The following is a 22,970-nucleotide window of genomic DNA, read 5'->3' as shown; positions in this document are numbered from 1 at the left end:
GTCTGTATAGTTGGCTCACACATTGTGTCAATATTAGTATAATGGAATTCTATGCGGCTGTCATTCCATTGAGAGGTTTAGATACCTATAAAACCAGGTTTAATCACCATTTTCTACATAAGTAAATGCCTATGCCAAGTCAGAAATATCATAATTGTTTTAGTTCGTTTATGTGTTTGAGCTTCTGATTTTACCATTTGAAAAAAATCCGTTTATAATATCCTTATAATCTTTATCAAAAAAAAGGTTATTTGCGAAAATTCCATTTGAACTCCGTCAAAATAACGGCCTGATTTATGTACAAATCAATGAACGAAAAAAAAGTAACAAACAACAACCACTGAAAAACAGGCCCATGACTTTGAACAGGAACACAGACAATGTTACAGGTTGAACTAGTTTGCTAGCGCCATATTACTACTCCAATTTTTAATCAAGACACATCGTCCAAGAACTAGTAATTGAAAATAATACTTAAAACATTTCGTGCGTCTGAAGTGATTTTCTATTTTTACCTTCATCAAGAATTCTCAACCAAAGGATTTAAAACCCAGGGGCCGTGTCAATAAAAGTATCCTAGGATATGTTCTAAGATATGTCTTAGGACATTATTTAGGATGGTTTTAGGACGTGTCTGAGACATGTCTTAGGATGTAAAACAAAGCTGCCATAGGACAGTCCTAACAATGATGGTCCTAAGATAATCCTAACACATTTATTTAATTGAAAAAAATATGTAGATAATTCTATGACATAGATTTTATTGTATTTTAGTTTCTATATATATGTAAAGAGAGGGAGGATGAATTTTATATGGAAAACAATAAACGCAAAATAAAAGTTAAAGATTTAACGTAATACTAATAAATACGTTATTAAAATATATAATAAAAGAAATAAATGATTTTAATACGAAAACAAAAGTAAATAGTCACAAAACTTTGTTAAATGCGATATTGGTGCTGCAATTTTAGTACATAAACTAGTTGTGTCCTTAGGTCCACTCGATTTCATTACATGTATCGAATGGAATTAGTTAAAAAAGAAGTCATTTTTTTCCCATATTTAAATTAATATTGCACCGTTTTAGTGAGTCGCAAAAATGTTGCTTTAATGATATTATTTTTTAGGCTTCAAAAAAGGCAGCACGAGAATTCGGCTCTCCATGACTTTGGTTTCGATATTCTACTAGTGTAATAAAGATTTTCATCAAAGATAACAGTCAATGTATTTTAAAAGATTTGCATATGGAAATAAGAGTAGTTCTGTAAGCATTTGGACTTAAGGTAAATGAAAATAAAATTCAATAAATTTCGTGCAACGAATAATTTTTATTCTGTAACCTTTTCTAGGAACACTCAACTTAAAAGATTTGAAAGTCAGAAATGTATAAATGCGTCAAAATTAATTATCTACCTGATCAATATGCACCTAAAAAATAGCAAAATTTGTCCGTGTTCAACTTTTTCAAACGTAGTTTCTAAATAATTTCTAATTATATCAAACGGGAACTATAAAAAAAATGTTGATTAATGAATCATGTAATTTCTAAAACAGTGAAGACTGATCCAACAATAGTAATTAATCTCGAGCAATAATAGTCCTCTAGCTGTTGTATCAACCAAGTGCGGGTAAATGCAATAGACAATTTATAAATTTAGTATACGACAATGTAAGGTACGCACGATAGTTTTAACTTATGTTGTTGTCAAAGTCACTGTTGTTGATAAAAAAAAAATCATACTTTAGATTTTTTATATATCTCGCAGCTAGTGCCCCTTTTAGTAAATCCATAAGTCCTATGAAATTTACATCTTTTATTAACTGAACTTGCATAATCAAAACAATCTTTTTTTTTAAATTGTCAAGTGAAAGCACAAATGATTAAATATCATAAACCTAAACAGTCCATTTTATGAAGATTCATTTTCCACTTCTGCTGCTAATGATGAGATAGTTCGTGGTATGTCCTTGTCATCGTCTATTTGACAATTCTTGCTTTTCTCATCCAGAATACTAAAATCTATTTCATTGTCACTATCGTCCATAGATTCTGACCACAAGTTAAATCGATCAACATTAAAATAAAGATCAAGTATTTTTAAACCTACAATCAAAATAAGAAAATTATAATATTATAGCATAATGCTTTCCAAACTATAACCGTTTTCTATTGATTTTTTTTCAAGGTAATGGTCATCCTCTTTTTAACTGCACAACATGTATGTTTAAATTATACAACCAATGGTTATCACCGACTAAAGGGTTTGTATGCACGTATGATCAGTTAACACAAACGCACTGTGTGACTGTACCAAGTCTTGCTATCTGGACCGTGGGTTGTTCCTTGTTATTTGTACATCTATGTTTTGTAGGGGGAGTTTGTTATTAGTTGGTAGTTAAGTTTTTCGTTCTGTCCAAAATTTAAGATAAGTCCTGTTATCCTTATAGTGTAATATTATAAATATAACATCAAACATCAAATAGAGGCTCTAAAGAGCCTGTGTCGCTCACCTAAGTATATGTGAGTATTTAAGAAAGGAAGCAGATGGATTCATGACAAAATTGTGTTTTGGTGATGGTGATGTGTTTCTACATCTTACTTTACTGAACATTCTTGCAATTTACAATTAGCTCTATTCATAATGAACTTGGCCCAGTAGTTTCAGTGGAAAATGTTAGTAAAAATTTACAAATTTTATGAAAATTGTTAAAAATTGACTATAAAGGACAATAACTACTTAGGGGGTCAATTGACCATTTCGGTCATGGCTGACTTATTTGCAAATCTTACTTTGCTGAACATTATTGCTGTTTACAGTTTATCTCTATCTATAATAATATTCAAGATAGTAACCAAAAACAGCAAAATTTCCTTAAAATTACTAATTCAGGAGCAGCAACCCAACAACGGGTTGTCCGATTCATCTGAAAATTTAAGGGCAGATAGATCTTAACCTGATAAACAATTTTACACCATGTCAGGATTGCTCTAAATGCTTTGGTTTTTGAGTTATAAGCCAAAAACTGCATTTTACCTCTATGTTCTATTTTTAGCCGTACCGGCCATCTTGGTTGGATGGCAGGGTCACCGGACACATTTTTTTAAACTAGATACCCCAATGATGATTGTTGCCAAGTGTGGATTAATTAAGCCCAGTAGTTTCAGAGGAGAAGATTTTTGTAAAAGATTACTAAGATTTACGTAAAATGGTTAAAAATGGACTATAAAGGGCAATAACTCCTAAAGGGGTCAACTGAATATTTCGGTCATGTTGACTTATTTGTAAATCTTACTTTGCTGAACATTATTGCTGTTTATAGTTTATCTCTTTCTATAATAATATTCAAGATAACAACCAAAAACAGTAAAATTTCATTAAAATTACCAATTTAGGGACAGCAACCCAAGAACGGGTTGTCCGATTCATCTGAAAATTTCAGGGCAGATAGATCTTGACCTGATAAACAATTTTACCCCCATGTCAGATTTTCTCTTAATGCTTTGGTTTTTGAGTTATAAGCCAAAAACTGCATTTTACCCCTATGTTCTATTTTTAGCCATGGCGGCCATCTTGGTTGGTTTGCCGGGTCACCGGACACATTTTTTTCACTAGATACCCCAATGATGATTATGGCCAAGTTTGGTTTAATTTGGCCCAGCAGTTTCAGAGGAGAAGATTTTTGTAAAAGCTAACGACGGATGACGACGACGACGACGACGACGGACGACGGACGACGGACGACGGACGCCAAGTGATGAGAAAAGCTCACTTGGCCCTGTGGGCCAGGTGAGCTAAAAAGGTAAAACATTTGAATTTTACAATAAGATGTTTTGACAAAATTTTAAAAGAGCAGTAAAAATCAATAAGATCAGTCGTTTGATGTGTTTGAGCTTATGATTTTGCATTTGATAAAGGACATTCCGATTTTGGTTTTCCTTGGAGTATTTTACTTTTCTTCTATCAGCGTATATAACAAGTTTGAAGGCGCAAAGTTATTTAAAATAGTTTAAAACAAAACCAACACCTAATATCGTTTTCATTGTTTCTAATACAATATACACAAGTAAGGCAAGCTCTAACCAATTGTTTGCAAGCCTAAATTGTAAAACGTTTAGGATATTTGAATAAAATGGGCGTTAACAGAAAACCATCATAGAATAATGTTACTTGCGGGAGTTGTGATATTAGTTTAGCAATACTTTATATTCTTGTAATTTATAAACTGTTAATATTAGATTAAAATGTAACGATTTTATTAATAATTTTCATCCATAGAGTATTTACAAGTCCTTACATCTTCAATTTATCCTGTATCGTTTGGAACAAGTAATGGGTATTGTGTTATTATAAAATTTTATTTTGTTATTACACATTTTACAAGGTTCAACGTGCTTGTTTCTCTCGGGAAACATATCACAACTGTAAAAAAAAACTGATCTCGCTGTTAATGTTTTAATTAAACTACGTTAACAAAATCTAACACGGTTCCCTGAAGAGACAAATAGTAAATCACACATTAATTATATAGAAATCTGTATGATGTTTGTATGATGGTATTGGTTATCTATGAACGTATTTATTTAATGTTCGAGCTGTTCCAAAACTAGACCTTTCGTCTTCTTTATAATAACATGAATTACACTAGACAAGAAACTGCAACTAAAATTTCAAATTAAAAAATATGTTCTGTTTGCAGTACTTCAAGACTTCAAATTATAACAAATTTCATGTTTTTGTTCATCAATAAAATGAATCTGACATAAGTTTAAATCGCCAAAAATGCAATATTAAAATGAAATAGTTACCGTCAGATAAGCAGTTCTTTGTGAAAAGGGTCAATGAACATTTTGTTTTTTTCCATCCAATACAGTTGCTTCTTAACCTACTTGTCTAAATCTTTACAGAAATAAGAGATCAAGGGGTATATTCATTTATGCAAAGGTTTAATATTGTACATGCATATACATCATGTAAGCTTTAATTTGAAGAGAAATTTAAGCAGCCTTTTTCGAGTCGTTGTGCACAACCCGGCAAGTTCCTTCGACAAGGAAAAATACATACCTTGTTCATTTGTATTGTCGACTACTTCAACTTTCACCATGTCTGAGTGAACCAATCGTTGGATTGATCTAATCACCTTTATTGGAAAAAATAAAATATTTATGATTAAGCTGGTACCTAACACTACAGGGAGATCACTCTGTAAAATCAGCTACACGTTTTAATTACGTTGTGTTGTAAAGGGAATATTAAGCTTCTCAATCATCAAAATAAGTGTTTGTCAAACTGCTATATAACCAGTGTAATTTTTCTGATAAAACGGTTGGTTCAAATTTTTTAGAATTTTTATATTTTTGTTAAAGGTTCAAAGTAAATACTTTGTCAAAATTTCAAGAAAATAAACGAGCCAAATTAATTTTAGTAAAAGTGTTGGGTACCACCTTAAATGGTATTTATATCATTGATGTCTACATTTGTTCTGAAAATCATCTAGGCAATGAGGTGAAATTATAACTGTAATTCATCGTCCTTTTTTTCGTTTAAAAATTATATGATTCTTTATGTAATTTTATTTGGGAGTAAAAAGAGTTGACCGGAGCACATTTTGTATAAAGTGTAAGAGTGTATGAGTTATATCAAGAATTTTGTTTGTTTTCTAAAGCATTGTGGTGATGTTGTCATTGAAAGCACAGTCATCAATGTTGAATTTTATTGAGACTTTCAATTTGAATATAATGCCCCGCAATTACTTTCAGCTAATTAAAAAGACCAATATTTAAGAAACATACATGTCATGTAATTATAAAAACAAAAACATTTTCAAAATGAGTATAGTTATGTAGACTAGTGCAAGCAAACATTATGCAAAAGTGTCATACCTTACTAAACAATTGCTATTTTTAAATTCATCTAATGACAAATTTATATTATCTTGTTGTGCAAGGCATGTGTCTGTGACGTTATGATAACTCTTAGTGTAAATGTCATATCTTTTTTTGTAGATATAATATGTATTTATTCCGAAAAAGGAATTTCATAAATAAAGGCAACAGTAGCATACCGCTGTTCAAAAGTCATAAATCGATTGAAAAAAAAAACGACACATGTGAAATAAAACATATGTCGAAGAAATCTATGTAACATAATGGTGAAAAAGAGAATACTAGACCACAAAACACTTTTACAGATAGAAAAGGAGAGAAACACGAATCCTACAAAAGGCTGGCGATGCAGACATAGCATGAACAGTATACGCGTACCCTGTCAATGCGCTGGTCTTCTTTTTTTTTTTTAATTCTCACGGTTTTGATTTAATACCTTGATTTGTATTTTTTTAATCGATTAACGATATTTCAACTTTGGTAAACTACTGTCTGAGGTATGTGTGACATAAGTTTAACTGAATTTGAATAATTATTAAGCGGACAATATATACTAGTTTGCTAACCATGTTCAATATTATATCACTATTGATTAACTCATATTTACACTTATTATTGTAAACTAGTATATCAGTTAAAAATTCCTTTTCAAAAGTATTGATATGTTATATTATAAATATCAGTATTATACCTCTTTGCCTTGTCGACCTTCACTCACGTTCTTGCATACAATGTTTATTTTTGATTCTCCTTGGCAAAGTTTGCTGATTTGACTTCCAAGACGTTTCCAGAATCTGAGAATAGAATAAATGGTATATTCAGATATTTCATATACATGTAAACAGGAAAGCGTACCAAGTTAATAGAATGTATGTCACTCTTGGACTATAGTCTTCAATACGTTGCATACATAAATAAACCAGCACTTACACAGTCATCTATACTAAAATGGAAAAGGGACATTTAGTCACGGGTCTATACTGGTAAGAGTAGATCGTGAAATGACGAAAAAACGATGAAATAGCGATAGAAAGAAAAAAATGCAAATATAAAATATTCTGGCATTAATCATGATTGTCTGTTTTGGACATAACATATAATTCAATTGGTCTATAAATGTTCAACGCAAATGCATATCTGCTTAAATTCTATGAATTTTTATGTACTTTACCAATGTAACTATGGTAAGTTTTATGAATTAAATAAATAATGAATGATGTCTACCTTATTTATGAATACAATTTCCAGACTATTTGAAAAACCAATAAAACTAAGAATAAATGGAAATGGGTAATGTGACAGATAACGACTCATAGTTAAATACTTACTTACTCTCTAACATCTTGATACGATTCCTTGTGCATTTTCTGAGGAGTTACTACATATTTTCTCAATAAGTACAAAAAACCGGATCCACCCTAAAGTAGAAATATGAAATTAACATCTCTTGAACTATTAACATTTTACTTTCATTTAATCTTTAATATTATATGCTGTCGGTGTGTTAATACAATCGCCCCTATACAATGTAGTTTTAATTTTATATCTACATGTACTTAGTCAGATTTGAAACAACGTTTTTTTGGTTTTCAATCCTTTTCAATGCTTTTCAATGCTTTTCAATGCTTTTCAGAGTCGTAATTGATTTGGGTGACAAACTATTTTGATTTGAGTGCCATCAATCAGTTTGACTTTTGTAAACAAAATGTGTGTTTTGTGCCCTTGAATATATTTTTGTTATCTTTCATGAGTTTTTGCCCTGAAATGACTATAAAAAGTCAAGTTAGCCTGTTTTTTTGCTTGTTTATTTTATCAATTATGCTCTCAACCTTTGTATTTACCATCAGGGTATTCAATCCTATATATAGATATAAGAAGGTGTTGTTTAAGTGCCAATGAGACAACTCGCTAGGCTTTATTATGACAATTATAAATTTTAATACACAAAGAAACAATACAATAATTCAATATGTCTAAAAAAAAAAAAGAAGAGGTTTGTATCTTTATTTTGTGTGTAAACATTTATCAAAGTTAAACACATTATTTTGAAGAAACGCCATTAAACTAAAACATGATACCAACAATATGGCACTCTAAGCATTCAATAAAAAATATAAAGTTTTGAATAACGAAACCACAAGACAAAAATCATTCAAATCTGTCCAAAAAAGATTGTGAATAGTTATCAAAGGTACCAGGATTATACTTTAGTACGCCAGACGCGCGTTTCGTCTACATAAGACTCATCAGTGACGCTCATATCAAAATATTTATAAAGCCAAACAAGTACAAAGTTGAAGAGCATTGAGGATCCAAAATTCCAAAAAGTTGTGCCAAATACGGCTAAGGTAATCTATGCCTGGGATAAGAAAATCCTTAGTTTTTCGAAACATCCAAAGGTTTGTAAACAGGAAATTTATAAAAATGACCACATTATTGATATTCATGTCAACACCGAAGTGTTGACTACTGGGCTAGTGATACCCTCGGGGACGAAACGTCCACCAGCAGTGGCATCGACCCAGTGGTGTAAATAGTTATCAAAGGTACCAGGATTATAATTTAGTACGCCAGATGGGCGTTTCGTCTACATAAGACTCATCAGTGACGCTTATATCAAAATATTTATAAAGCCAAACAAGTACAAAGTTGAAGAGCATTGAGAATCCGAAATTCCAAAAAGTTGTGCCAAATACGGCTAAGGTAATCTATGCCTGGGATAAGAAAATACATCTTTAATCTGCTTTCAATGAATGAACAATTGTTTAATGTTTGAGGAACACTGTTGGCATAACACATGACACAAACTATGCGTTCTATAATATACTTAATAAAATAGTCATGTATGCATATAAGTGGACGCTTATATAATAAACAGATATGTGGAACGATCGCTAATGAGACAACTATCAACCGGGGACCAAATAACGTAGGTCGCTAATCCTATGCAAACGGTGTGGTTCCTTTTAAAATTCGTGCGATTCCCTCCTCTACTATTTTTCCTGATTTTTTTCAATGACAAAAAGGACTACGTTACAAACATGTCATACATGGGAAATCCGATGGAGGATGTAGTAATTTACAAGCTAACTCATTCAATGACAAAAGGACTGTGTTCCAAACATATCATAGAATTGATGATGAAAATGGGGAATATGTCAAAGAGACAACAACCCGACCAAAGCGTAGAAGCTGAAGGTCCCCAATGGATCTCCAACGCAGCGTGGGAAATCTGGGAAAGGATGTATGGGAAAACTTAGGGAGGATGTAGTTCTATTTAGTCTTCAGTCTTCAATATATTTACACTCACTGTACAGTACAAGTTAAAATAATATTGAACGAAATCATCTGAGTTACACATATCTTTAGGTACCATCAATAAAATTCAAAGACAAGCATGACTAAAAAGCAGACATGTAGAACTTGAGACAAATATATATATAGATATATATATGTATACATGTATTACGGATTACAAATGTGTCGAGATTTGTGATTGGAATATACTAGTATATATATCTGTATAAAATCGGAAGTTAAGATATTCATTCTGTGTGCGGCATCGGTGCAAAGTTTGAATAATGTAAACGAAAAACTGTTGGAGATACGAATGACACATGATCATGAACATGATCCCCTAAATGACTTTTAGTTGAAACTAACGGGGTGGTTACACGATATGCTCTTGCTTTTGGCGACGCAAGTGAAGACAAACTAAATCATTTGTTTCGGCACACTTAGTTCTCACACAATTATCATTAACTCGTAATTACATGAATATGTTTACTTTATAGAATGGAATGTTTGAAATTATAACATAAAAGTCAACAGTTTTTGAAAGAGAAGGTTGTTATAAAACTAGAATCAATAGACAATTACATGAATTCAATATTAATATAAATTCCTATCCTTAACGGCATAAAATATCATACCAAGCACATAAGCAAAGTTTTCAGTTATAGATTTCAGTACTTATCATGGAAACGTTTAACGGTCACAAGAATATATGCTAACAACAAGTTTAATTGTTATGATTGGTAGAAACGTTTTCTAACTTTATTTGTATTCCTGGCATACATTACCTGACAAAATAATATCACAGACTTTGCTTTGCAGGCAGGTTTAACACTATCCAATCTCTTCTGAATAGCATCTGAAAAACGATTATTGTAAGTTAGTTAATAGGACTATAAAAAGTAAAATAAAAAAAATACTGAACTCTGAGGAAAATTCAATACGGAAAGTCCCTGATCAAATGGCAAAATCAAAAGTTCAAACACACCAAACAATGGATAACAACTGTCATTTTCCTGACTTGATACAGGTATTTTCTTATGAAGAAAACGGTGGATTGAACCTGGTTTTATAACTAGCTAAACCTTTCACTTGTATGACATTCGCATCAAATTCCAGGCAAATGTAGGTAATGCATAGGAATTATATGCTAATGGAGTCACCAAATAGTATACGCTTGAACAAATTCTTTGTTGTAGATATAACCGCCAAGTATTGACTATGATGACCTGAACGATTTCTTATGTTTAGTGATATATTCTTATCGACATGACGATTTCTTATGTTGAAGTGATATATTTTATCGACATGACGATTTCTTATGTTTTAGTGATATATTTTTTATCCACATGACGATTTCTTATGTTTTAGTGATATATTTTTATCGACATGACGATTTCTTATGTTTTAGTGATATATTTTTAAGCACATGACGATTTCTTATGCTTTAGTGATATATTTTTATCGACATGACGATTTCTTATGTTTTAGTGATAAATTTTTTATCCACATGACGATTTCTTATGTTTTAGTGATATATTTTTGTCCACATTTAGCGACTACCTCTGATTTTAACACACAAAAAAAAAGAGATCGAATAAATATAAATTAAACAGCAACCTACCCAAAGTTACTCAGACATGATTGTACGGAATTCAACAATAGAAAAGTCTTCAAAAAAAAATATGTCGACTTCAACCGTCCCTAACCTAGAAATGTTGTCAGTATATTCAATAGAAACTATACTCTGTTGTCAACAGCGAATTCCCGAAGTACAAGAAAATTAATATATAAATAGAGATAACCACAAACTAATGAATACACATCGGGTTTTTGAACAGCGGTATACTACTGTTGCCTTTATTTATTAAACTAACCCTTTAAGAACCCAACTAATTTAAAACTGGATGTAGGAAATAACCTCGCAAGGGTCTATCCTTGCTATGCATTATATGTCCTATTTTGTATCAAATGGATCGCACGTTATATAAATGAGAAGAAATTTTTCTAACAGAATGAAATATTTCTGAAGGAATAAAAAAGCAAACATATAACTTTTTTTTAACATTCTTTTATGATAAACAAAAATAAACTGTAATTTAGAAAGAACAAAAATAAAATGTGTTATTTGAAACAACATATTTAAAAACAGTTCGACCACAAGTTATATGCATACGTTTGTTTAAATTCCTATGTCTCTCCTGGTCAAACTTAAGTGGCTGATTGTCTGCAAACTAAAACCTTCGACAAAAATGCTTCAATAAAATTATGTTTAGTTTTAAGACTACCGTTTCATTTAGATACAAAAAAACAACAACAGTATATAGCATACCACATCTCCTTATTCTTATAAGTAAAAATGTATTACTTACCATTTATATCAGAGAAAGACCAAGTATCAAAATCCTGAAAAGGACAAAAAAAAATATCAGTTATCATATTTTTTGGCATGATGTACATGTACACTTGTAAAAAACTGAAAGGAAAAATGAAAAAAGGAAACTTTCTAATGAATTATAACTTTGGCACTGACTATGAATTGCTATAAAACACTAATAGTTTGAATGGCGCACCACAAGTTACTCCAATGAAGTGTTTTCGCAAAATTTTCGTTAAAGCACATATACTTGAGTGTGTAAAACGGACAATGAAGTGAAGTTATCATGTTTGATAGGTATGTGAAAGCAGTAATTTATGGCCAATTATATCTTTTGATAGGTTACAAACAGATAACTGAAAACCCTGTTTGACTTGTTTGTTACTTTTTTCAAAAATGTAATAATCTTACTCAACTCATTTTTTAACAACATATTACCGCACACCCGACCGTGCAATACCCTTATGGGTAGTCAAGATCGTTTAAACACTCTCACAGCATTATAACTCATACTTTGATTAGGATTGAACTCTAAACATTGTTCAAGTATGTCTACCTAATTTTTTGTGTTACCTTTGTCCTTTCAAGAAATTGACCCACATGGGTAGTCAAGGTCGTTGAAAAAACACCTCATCATTATAACTCATACTTCGATTAGGATTGGACACTAAACATTGTTCCAGGTAGGTCTACCTAATTGTTCTTTCGAGAAATTGTATTACTAAAACAGAACAAAATACTCCAAAACCCCTTTCCAGTAACACCAATGAAATCACTTACGTAAACAATTTGTAATATTCTCTTATTGTCATGAAAGAGCTTTGGAATAAGGTGTTTCTTTGGAACTTTGGAAGATATCAGCTGAAAAAAATAAATTAAACTCAACATATTATCAAGATTATATCATTGAAAGAGAAATCCAGTTGAACCGTGTCAATAAACTCAATGAAAAACTACTCACTTACTAGCAAAGTATAAAAGAAAATGATATCATAAAAATGTAATGTTTGCATGATTTTGAATTAAAAAAAACCAAAAGAATTGAATGTTTACTTAGATATTTTTATCAAACAAACATTTAAATATCACAATCATATTTATAATATATCTTTTAGTACACTCGTTAACATCTTTTTTTCTCCAAAATTTCATTCCTCTCAGATATCTTTGTTCACTGTAAAAAAAAATATTGGAACATACAACTGTAAACATAAACATGGTTTAATCAAATCTTAAATCTCTTCGTTGACATTTGAATACTAAGTTCTTTTGTTTGAAATTGAGGGTCGATATTTGTTGTTATTTCCACAATTATGTTATGTTGCACTTTCACAACTTGTTCGTTGTTTTCTACAGCAGTTTGTTGAAATTTCTGACCAGTTGAACAGTTTGGTTTGAGAAAGCAAATTGATATCTGGTCAGAATTTCAATAAACTGCACAGGTTGAGAGCAACACTTACAGTCAAAAGAAAAAAATCACTAAAATACTGAACTCCGAGGAAAATTCAAAAAGGAAAGTCCCTAATCAAATACCAAAATCAAACTCTCAAACACATCAAACGAATGGTCAAGTAACAATAAAAGTGTGGTCCCTTTTCTCATGCTGATTGATAAAAGTTTAAATTTGTGTACATCGTCATTAATTCCGAAACATAATAAAGTCATTACTAACCACAACTCTTGGAGGATCAAAATGGTTTCCCATCAAAACTCTTTCCTCTTCTTGGTCTGCAGACCATCTTATTTTTTCTGCATCAGTCAAGAAAAATGTCTCTTCTACCTTCTCACCTGTAAAAAGTAGAACAAGCGTGAAACCTTTTTCTGTTAGATGGTCGAAAAATCAACTTCTTCATACTTTCACTTTAAAGTAAATCAGTGATTGTTAATTATTTCGTGAATGTCAGTACCGATGGTTAAATGAATCTATAACATAATTTTGCTGGTTTTCAACTTATCTTCAACAAATTGAAATAATCTTTTCTCATTGGCAATCATACCACATCTTCTTTTTTATATTGTAAGTCATAGATCTGTGTCAAAATCTCATAAATATCCCCATGCGTATCTTTAATGTGCAGTCCGGGTTTGGCTTAAGTTTTAATATTTTTGGTTATAACAGTCCTTTGAAGCTTGTCATAAGTTTTGCCGATCCAAACTGTTAACCTATACTGGTTGAACTGCTTATCTGCTGCAGTAAATTTCTCTCGTTAACTCTAATAAGTAAATCTTTTAGTCTCCGATGTATTTCTTTGTCGACCATAAGTGTACGAATACACTGAATCGCAAACTCTCTGTAGACCATTGACCGGGAACAAACTATAGAAACTCGCATTCAGCTATAAATGCTGGTATGTATCTGAGTCAGTTTAATATTTACAATTGTTCGCGAAAAAAAGGAAATATTACTTGTTTTAAAACTATAGTATTGGAAACGCTCACACTCAAATTAAGAGCAAAATAAACAGAATTGAAATCTTTAAAGAAATATGTATTTTGGATACAATCTAGATATGTGTTTTTCAAAAATAAAATATTCCAAGTAATCGACATAGTAACCTGAAAAATAAATGTTGTTGGAAACAAGTTCACAGGTTTGATCGTGAAGCTTGAGGAGAACGAATGAAACTTATCATTCTTTACTGACAATTAATATCATGTTGATGAAACTGATACATAACAAACAAAATAAATATAAATCAATCTCATATATTTTTTTACAAATCATGATATTGTAAAAATGTTTGACGAAAACAAATACTGACATTAGTTACCATAAAAAGTCAATAGAGAAATATTTACACAAAGCAAAGGATGACAAATTGATGAAGACCCAAGAGATTTTTCGTGTTCACGGAAAACATGTTTGTTCGGAACATTACAGGATTTTTCTTTATGACAGATGTTAGCGAAGGATTTTTATGTAATGATTTCTTGTGATACAAGAAACTAAATTCCTTTCTATTGATTTAGTGTTGACCGAGTGTTTGTAAAAGGTTAAATGAATAAACAAATCTGATATTGTCATGAGTGTATATGAACGTTTCCATATGGTCCTGTTTATTCTATGCCAATGTCTGATATTATTTATAAATATTCCGTATGATCATTCTGTATAATCATATGCATTATATTCAATTGTTCCTGAAAAAACATTCGATTTATCTAGTTTTTGTAACAACAACAATATGAAAACACTTTCCATTCACTTCCTATGATCTCTTCTATATTCAAATTTTTAGCACTTTTCACTATAACTGCTTTATTCCATGTCATCTATCTTATTTTAGCACATTTGAAGCTATTCGGCATAGTAATTGATTTAAGTCGTATAATTGTTCATTACATGCTGGAAATTGATTGCCGTATAAATTGCTTTATTTAAAAAAATATGTTTTATAATGTACGATTTAAATTCGAGGCATCACGGAGTCTAGATACTTCACCTAATAAAATCGAAGCATTGTCTATATACATGAGGTATTTAAAGTTAGATTTTTTAAAACGTATATTTTTTCAAGGCTGTATTATTTGACGTTTGGCAAGTATCAGTACCCTTCTGACTGAAATAAAGTCAAAACCTTTTAAAATCAAGATAAGGCAACTTCCTGTCCATAAACTAATAGAAAACTTTACTCTGACTTACCTTAGCTTTTATTAATAAACATCTCCTTACATGAGCTATCAAAGTTAACATCGACTTGGCTGAGTTGTCAGAAGTCAACATTTGTAGTTTTCTCTATGGTCGGGTTGTTGTCTCTTTGACTTACCCCCTATTTCCATTCTCAAATTTATTGACTTACCTTGACTGTAAGAAGTCATCATTGACTTACCTGAGCTATCACAAGTTAACATCGACTTACCTGGGCTGTCGGAAGTCAACATTGACTAACCTGAGCTATCACAAGTTAACATCAGCTTAAACTGGGGTAATAATTAATTTACATGGAATTACATGAGCTATGATTAATATCGACGTTACTTACCTGGGCTTTCATTGGTTTCTTCGTTTGATGACATTGTGTCGGGTATATTTGTTTCCTTCCAAGGACGGGTCCGTGTATTTCTTCGTTCCTGTCTGGCTCTGACGTCACTGCAGCTTTTACATCCAATATGATCTTGTTCGTGGTAAAGACTATGAAAATTTTTCGGTTTGATATCTGTTGTGCTTGTAGTCTTACATTCTTGTGGAAACCTCTTGTATCTGAAATGCGTTGACATTTATCTGGTATATTAGGTGCTGTAGGGTGTAAATATTCAATTCTCTAAGATATAAATTCGTTGTTTCGTGATGTTTAACAATCAAATTCATATATAATTAACGTTAATATTTGCCGTTCTGATAATTTGATTGCTATTTAAACATGCAACTTTTTTTCCAGTAATTAATTAGAAAATTTAGCCTAAACATTGTCAGATGATGTAAATATCAATTTTTACCATACATTTCGTTTTTTGTCAGAATTCCCATAATACCAGTCTTGTTTTAATGGCAACTTAATATTTGTTTTTTAGTTACGCCACAAATTGAAACTTCAGCACAATTAAACGTGTTTTGGGTTTCGTGTTGCTCAGTCCTTAGTTTTCTATGTTGTGTTTGTCTGTTTGTCTGTTTGTCTTTTTCTTTTTAGCCATGGCGTTGTCAGTTTATTTAGGACTTATAAGTTTGAGTATCCCTCTGATATCTATCGCCTCCCTCAATAATCCAAATTAGAAAAACGATGTAAAATCCCTAATACTAGAAATTCAAATCAGAAAACGCAATAAAACCATCTACAAAAACAACCGATATCAAGAAATCTAGATAGACTGATTATAAACACTCTTATTATTTTCAAAAAGGTAATCAATTAGAAGAACAACAACAACAAAATGCAGTAAAAACATTGAAAATTAAAATCAGGAAAATCAATTTAAAACCTGTATAATGCAAACCAGAAAAACGCATTAAATATAAAAATAAGATGTCACATGCAGTGTTACCAATCAGACAACTCCGAGTTTCTGACGGTTACAAGTATAGATAACCGTACAGTCTAAAACATTGAGTCCATACCGCATATTGCTTCCTATATGAGGCCCAGAAATGACATACGAGAAAACAATTCAAAAGAGAAAACTAACGGCCTGAGTTACGTACAAATTGATAAAAGAAAGACAAATGTGATACATAAATAACAACCACTGAATTACCGGTTGTGGACTTGAGACAGGCACATACAGAAAACAAAGCACTTGAGGTCACCCCCAGTTTTTGGTGGGGCTCGTGTTGCTCGGTCCTTAGTTTTCTATGCTGTGTTTGGTGAACTATAATTGTTTGTCTGTTGGTCGTTTTCTTTTTATCCATGGCATTGTCAGTTTATTTTCGACTTATAAGTTTGAATGTCCCTCAGATATCTTTCGCCTCCCTTAATAATCCAAATGAGAAAACGCAACAAAACCGGAGTACTAGTAATCCAAATAAGAGAAAAAAAAGACGTAAAACCTTTAATAACCCAAATAAAAAACTCTTAATAATACTAATCAGAAAACGCAGTAAATCCCTTAATGATCCAATTAGAAAAATCGAAGTTACCCCCATAATAATCAAAAGAATAAAAAAAGCGCAGTAAATCCGTTAACGGTTAGAGTTGAAGGTAGGTTAAACTTACACGCCATTGCTTTAACAATATACAAGGCTTTATTTGTCTCTTATGCAACTATGCCAGATTAAATTATGCTGCATATTGTTTGCACATTCATGTATAAAGTTAGCAATAATTGCACATAATTGCCGTTGACATTTTAGTTGTTTAAATATTTAATGTTTTTCTGTCGATTACCACTATTATGTTAACAAGTTAGCGAACAAATTAGCTGAAAGAGAAAAGGACAAATGTACAAAAATATCAAATTTCTAGAAATGAAGATTTATTTATGAATTTGCGCTGCTGTTTTTTTCATATGATATAAATTGTTGTCGTTATCAATACCAGTTTACACGTAAATAATGGCTCTTGATAGCTGCCATGCACTTTCCTCTATACTACTACATGGGTTTTACCTCAACTAGTGGTTGTTGCAAAATCACTTGACTAGAAACATGACTTAGATTAAGTTGTATTGAAAACAAAGTTTTAAACGTTCAAAGCCTGAAGAGGTAGAACAAAATATCGACTTTCCGAGTTGAACAGTTTGGTAAACAAAATCAGTCATTTTACATTTTGCAACGGTTTTTTCATTCATCAAGTGCTCTCAAACACGAACTATCAATCACTTCTAATAATGAAAATGTTATATTCTCCACTGGACGTAAAGCAAACATCAATCGAGCGATCAACCTTAGATCTACAACGATCGTTTTAAAGATTTAAAACACGCATATATTGAGGCAACCATTGAAAAAAAATCTTGTTTTTCTTAATTAGCTATAAATTCCTGTCTGTGGACTATACTGTGTATCACATTTTCTAATTATTTTACAATTTTTCTCGATTATTGGGATGTTATTTGACGAACGCTATGTTCTGAACTGGATGGGGTTAGCAATTTAGGAATGTATAGAATAATTATGTCCCTTCAATTCTGAATAGAACAGTTAAAAAAACAAGCAAGCTAACCAAAGATATTACTTTTGGGTTCACACTCCCTTTGGCTTCACACTCAATGGAACCGGCTGTAAATACACGTATATATTGAGACAACCATTGAAACAATCTTGTTTTTCTTAATTGGCTATACATTCCTGTCTGTGGACTACTGTGTATCAAATTTTCTAATTATTTTATAATTTTTCTCGATTATTGTGATGTTATTGGACGAATATTGTATTCAGAACTGGATGGGGTTAGCGATTTAGGAATGCATAGAATAATTATTTCCTTTCAATTCTGAATAGAACAGTTCTAAAAAAGAGCCAGTTACTTTTACCAAAGTAAGGATGTTAATTTTATAATCCCTCCATCTCCCCTTTGTATTTAATTTTCTTGTTTTGTTCTTTGGCATACTAGAGCAGTACACCTATGAATTGAACCACATATATCGACATAATTAACTTTCCATGCAACACTTTTTTCTGAGATAGCCTATTCATGTCCAGTAATTAAGCCATAATTTATTCATAACACTATATGAATAGTCTGTCGAGTCCAGGAATTCAAACAATTATATTCAGGTCACTTTTCATGTAATAACCTGGATGAAGTTATATAGGTCTTCAATGCAGCAAGAAAATCCAGTACCCGGAGATGGGCCTCAGCTGGACACCAAATAAAAAATGTGTACTAGTTCAGTGAAAATGGACGTCATGTCCTAAACTCCAAAACTTATAAAATAACTAAGATTTGAAACGGGGTTAAACATGTTTTGTGATATCTCAACCCTTCCCTGTATACTCTTGCAACTGTAAAATACAAACACACAGCAATACGCACCGTAAAACTCAGTTTAAAAGAAGTCCGTGTCCGATGTCAGAATAGGTAACAAAAGAAACTAAGCAAAATGACAATGATACATTAATTAACAAAGGACTACTAGCAGTTACTGACATGCAAGCTCCAGTCCTTGAAATATTATATCTATACATTCTATATGTTCCGATAATGTATCTATATTGCATATTTATACAAAACAAAAAAAAAGATATATTTTGATAAAGAACTCATATTACGTAAAGTTAAAGGTACCGATGTAGCGAATTTCAACAATAAATGTCTCTTCAGTGATGTTCGATGCCGAGATATTTGAAATTCAAAACCTAATTCAAATAATAAAAACCTAGCGTATAGGAAAATCCGGATATACTATATATCAAATACGAGCATTAATTAAAGGCTGATATTTTTAAATTGCTTCAGCAGAATCTTTTTTCTGTTAAAAAGATTTATTGAATTACTAAACTTACCATTTTCTTGCTATTCGTTGACGATATAATATCCTATATTATGATATTTTTTCTGAATCTATCCCAAAGAGATATGGAAAATATGACAATGTCCTCTATGAATGAGCAAAATAGCTGTAAGCAATACCATACCTTAATTAGAAACACAGAAATGAACATAATAATGTCAGTATCACTCGTTTAAGTAGTCCCAATTTGTATAGTAGAATTGATTATCGGACTGTTAATAGATTTATATTAAAGCCTTGAACTGGATGAATAAACAATTGTTCAAATTACTATATATTCATTATGATCATATAATGTTTCACTAATAGAATATCATTATTAATCGCCTCATCTGTGTGTTCTGATTGATGAATGAACCATGTTAGGTGAATGGCCAGTGTCAAGTATTACATGTCACTCTACCCGTGCACGTCATTATGACTACGATCCTTTCAGTTTTCGTTCTAACTCCTTAATGCCACGAGCAGCAGTAAATACCGAATGTTTACTCGTTTAACCTCCTTGTTCATATCAACTAGATCCCACACTAGAGATGATCACTACATAAAGAGAACACAGCGGCGTTTAGTTTTTTTTTGTTGTTGTCCCCTGTGAAAATTCCTGGAATAATGATGTGATTTTTTTTTCTGTTATAAATTTCGCTTCTTACGCCAATACATTAAGAACAAGTTGATTATTTTGTTGTTTGTTGTCTTCGTGTCATGTTTTGTCGTTTCCATCATTTCGAATATTTAAATGACAATTGCGGATCAAAGGATTTTCAAAAAGGGGGTGGGATTTTTATTTAAAAAGGCAAATGTCTTTGCATGGGCCATATGCGCTTCTGCATTAAGGTGGGTCTAGACATTCAGTTTTAAACCTTACGATCTAAATCCACCCACACAATTTGTTTTTGTTTCCGCAGCGTAAAAAAGTTTGATTTGATTTGATAGTGCAGTTATACCACAACAATTTTAAACAGATTATTATTCAGTATGTAACATGTTTTCTATTATTTCCTTTTTTATTACTTTTTTTTTTATTCTATCTGTTGGAAATTTTATGCGAATTAAAACTGGTTTTTTTTGTAATTTTAAACTTCTTTGTTCTATACAGCTATTAATTTGTTTAGATTGTTTGTGATTGTCAATATCGCGACATATTAACAAACAATTGACAATAATAATCACTCACTATGGACAAAGATCTAATCTCATCAAATCGATAAACTAGAAAATTTATGTAAAAACCGACACTTATTTGAACAATACTAATAATGATCCCTCAGAAGATGATATACATTCTTGTTTTCCTGATTCTTATCGTTAATTTGTGGTTATATATCACTTTTTCAAACAAGTAATGAGTGGTCGTTTTAGATATTATTTTCCTCAAAACAAAAATAGAATATCAGCTGCTTATATAGATAACTTCATGTACAAAGAAAAACGAAAAAAAAAATAGCGTGACAAAACATTGATCAACACCTTAAAAATTAAAATCTTGTAAGGTTAGAATTTTTTCAAAATGAAGTAACCAATATATAAAATTCGTGTTTGCATAATAAACGTAGAACTTTAACTTTTCCATGTTAACCACGTTACAAAGAAAACATAAGAGAAACACTGGAAATTGTGATAGAATGAATTCCGAAAAAAAAACCAGAATTAAAATCTAAGTACTACGGTGGTTGATCAGTTTGACATTTCTAGTTTTCGTCTTTGAAATTGCAAAAAGGAATATACAAACAAAGCCGAAATGAACATTCATTCATTAAAAGTTTAAAACAAGAGGCTGTCAAATTTTACATAACATTTGTCAGTGTCATTTTTAAAGCAACAAAGGGCCTTAACTCCTTAAAAATTCTTCTACAATGAATTTTGCCTGAATTTTGTCATAAAGAAAGACAGATAGATACAAGTATTCATATTAAAAAAGCACTTATAGAACAGACCCTGGTGTATATGGCGCGGAAATTACTTATTTTTCCATTGGTACTAACTTATGAACGGCAAACATGAAAATCGTCAATATCGAATTGGCTACGTTATTGCTGGTGACCTAAACATTGCCAGTATCACTTCTCTGCGATATGTATTATTTAAAGGCCCGAAATATCGACTCCCTAAATCTATCAACTAGAAACACAACCTCAAAATAATGAGTGATTTAGTCGAGAATTATACCAGCCAATGGGTTAAACGCGAGAACGAAGACGTAGAAACTCTTTCCGAATGGATTAAAGCCGTGAGGTCGTTGATACAAGCCAAAAACTGAGTGGGTCTATTAACTATTAATACCAATGCTACATCAATCTTTAAAGGCTCAAATATTGCAAAAACATTTGTCCTACCTATATGACAAATATTGTGTTGTCCCCGCAAATAAAACAGCAAACAATGTTGAACTGTAATTGCGTATAGGGAGCTACCATTTGATTTTTCACTTAATTCGGACCTGCCTTTTTTATTAGTTTATCCTGACTTTCTTTTACATATATTGCCATACTGACTTTTTAATTTGAAAAGTTGTTCACCCTGCCCATTTTTTTAAACTCAAAACCCCCGGCTGTCCTACCTTTTTTTAAATTTTATCATAGCCATCCAGATGTATATATGTCTTTGTGTATCGTTCATGCATGGTCAAGTCAACATGAACTACGATATGATGACAAGAAATTTTACCAAATACTTTAGAATGGTATCACAGCAATACTTTTATTTACCTATCAAGAAATCAAAATGTAGAATAATTTGTCGATAACAGGCTAATTCCTCTACAGAAATTTGAGTTGATAATAGATGTCATTAACTGGCTTCAATAATTCACGAATCAGATAACAGTATCCTTGTCTAGTCAAGAAAGCTCAATAAATCATTCTATTGAACTTATAAAATGTATATCTACCAAAAAAGACTATAATAACCTACTCACTTCTCAGCCAATAAAGTCAACTGCATAATTTTCCGATGTTGTTTTTCGTCAACTCCCAAAGTTGAATCAATAACATCTTTAGAAAGTCCCTCCTCCAATAAAATTTCCCTAACCTGTGTAGGCATCATAAAATCTAAATCTAAATAGTCTGAATGTTTATCTGGCAGTTTTGGTCTCAATCTCCCTGATTTCAATCTAGATTTTGATCTTTGAGTCCTATCTTCACTGTCAATAGTCACATAGTCTTCTGGGTCCGAAAGAACTTCGCTTCTCAACAAGAATTGTTTAGGAAAATCATAAACTTCCATAATCTTGATTCTTGACGGCTTTTTGTTGTTATTCTGTTCTCTGAACATCTTATCCATAGTGGTTCGTTTTGTTCCTCTCTTGTTTGAACGTTCGCTAATGGTCTTAACTGTTTCCATTGTCTTGTTACGTGTCCTTCTCACTGGAAAACCGGTTATTAATTGCCCAAGTTGCATTCTTTTAAATCTGAATTGTACCGACAGTACCTTTTTCGATATACATAAACCATAATACAATCGTTGCCATGTAATTAGACAAATAATCCAACTAGCAATGATGCATTTGGACTTATCAATTATTAAAGC

General features: G+C 31.5%; 1 protein-coding gene across 1 annotated transcript; it reads right to left on the bottom strand.

Moving 5' to 3' along the window:
* Positions 1-1,802: 1,802 nt before the first annotated feature.
* Positions 1,803-22,970, bottom strand: LOC139511608 (NMDA receptor synaptonuclear signaling and neuronal migration factor-like). Its single transcript, XM_071298509.1, has 10 exons — positions 22,360-22,970; positions 15,542-15,759; positions 13,231-13,346; positions 12,339-12,419; positions 11,554-11,587; positions 9,970-10,040; positions 7,220-7,305; positions 6,579-6,681; positions 5,067-5,142; positions 1,803-2,107 (listed from the first exon to the last, which is right to left on the bottom strand). Exons 1-10 carry the CDS (start codon positions 22,839-22,841, stop codon positions 1,914-1,916), a joined length of 1,461 nt encoding a protein of 486 aa, XP_071154610.1. The 5' UTR covers positions 22,842-22,970; the 3' UTR covers positions 1,803-1,913.

This window comes from Mytilus edulis, chromosome 2 (assembly GCF_963676685.1).
Source record: "Mytilus edulis chromosome 2, xbMytEdul2.2, whole genome shotgun sequence".
Classification (NCBI taxonomy): Eukaryota; Metazoa; Mollusca; class Bivalvia; order Mytilida; family Mytilidae; genus Mytilus; species Mytilus edulis.
This window is presented reverse-complemented; position numbering and strand designations above follow the sequence as displayed.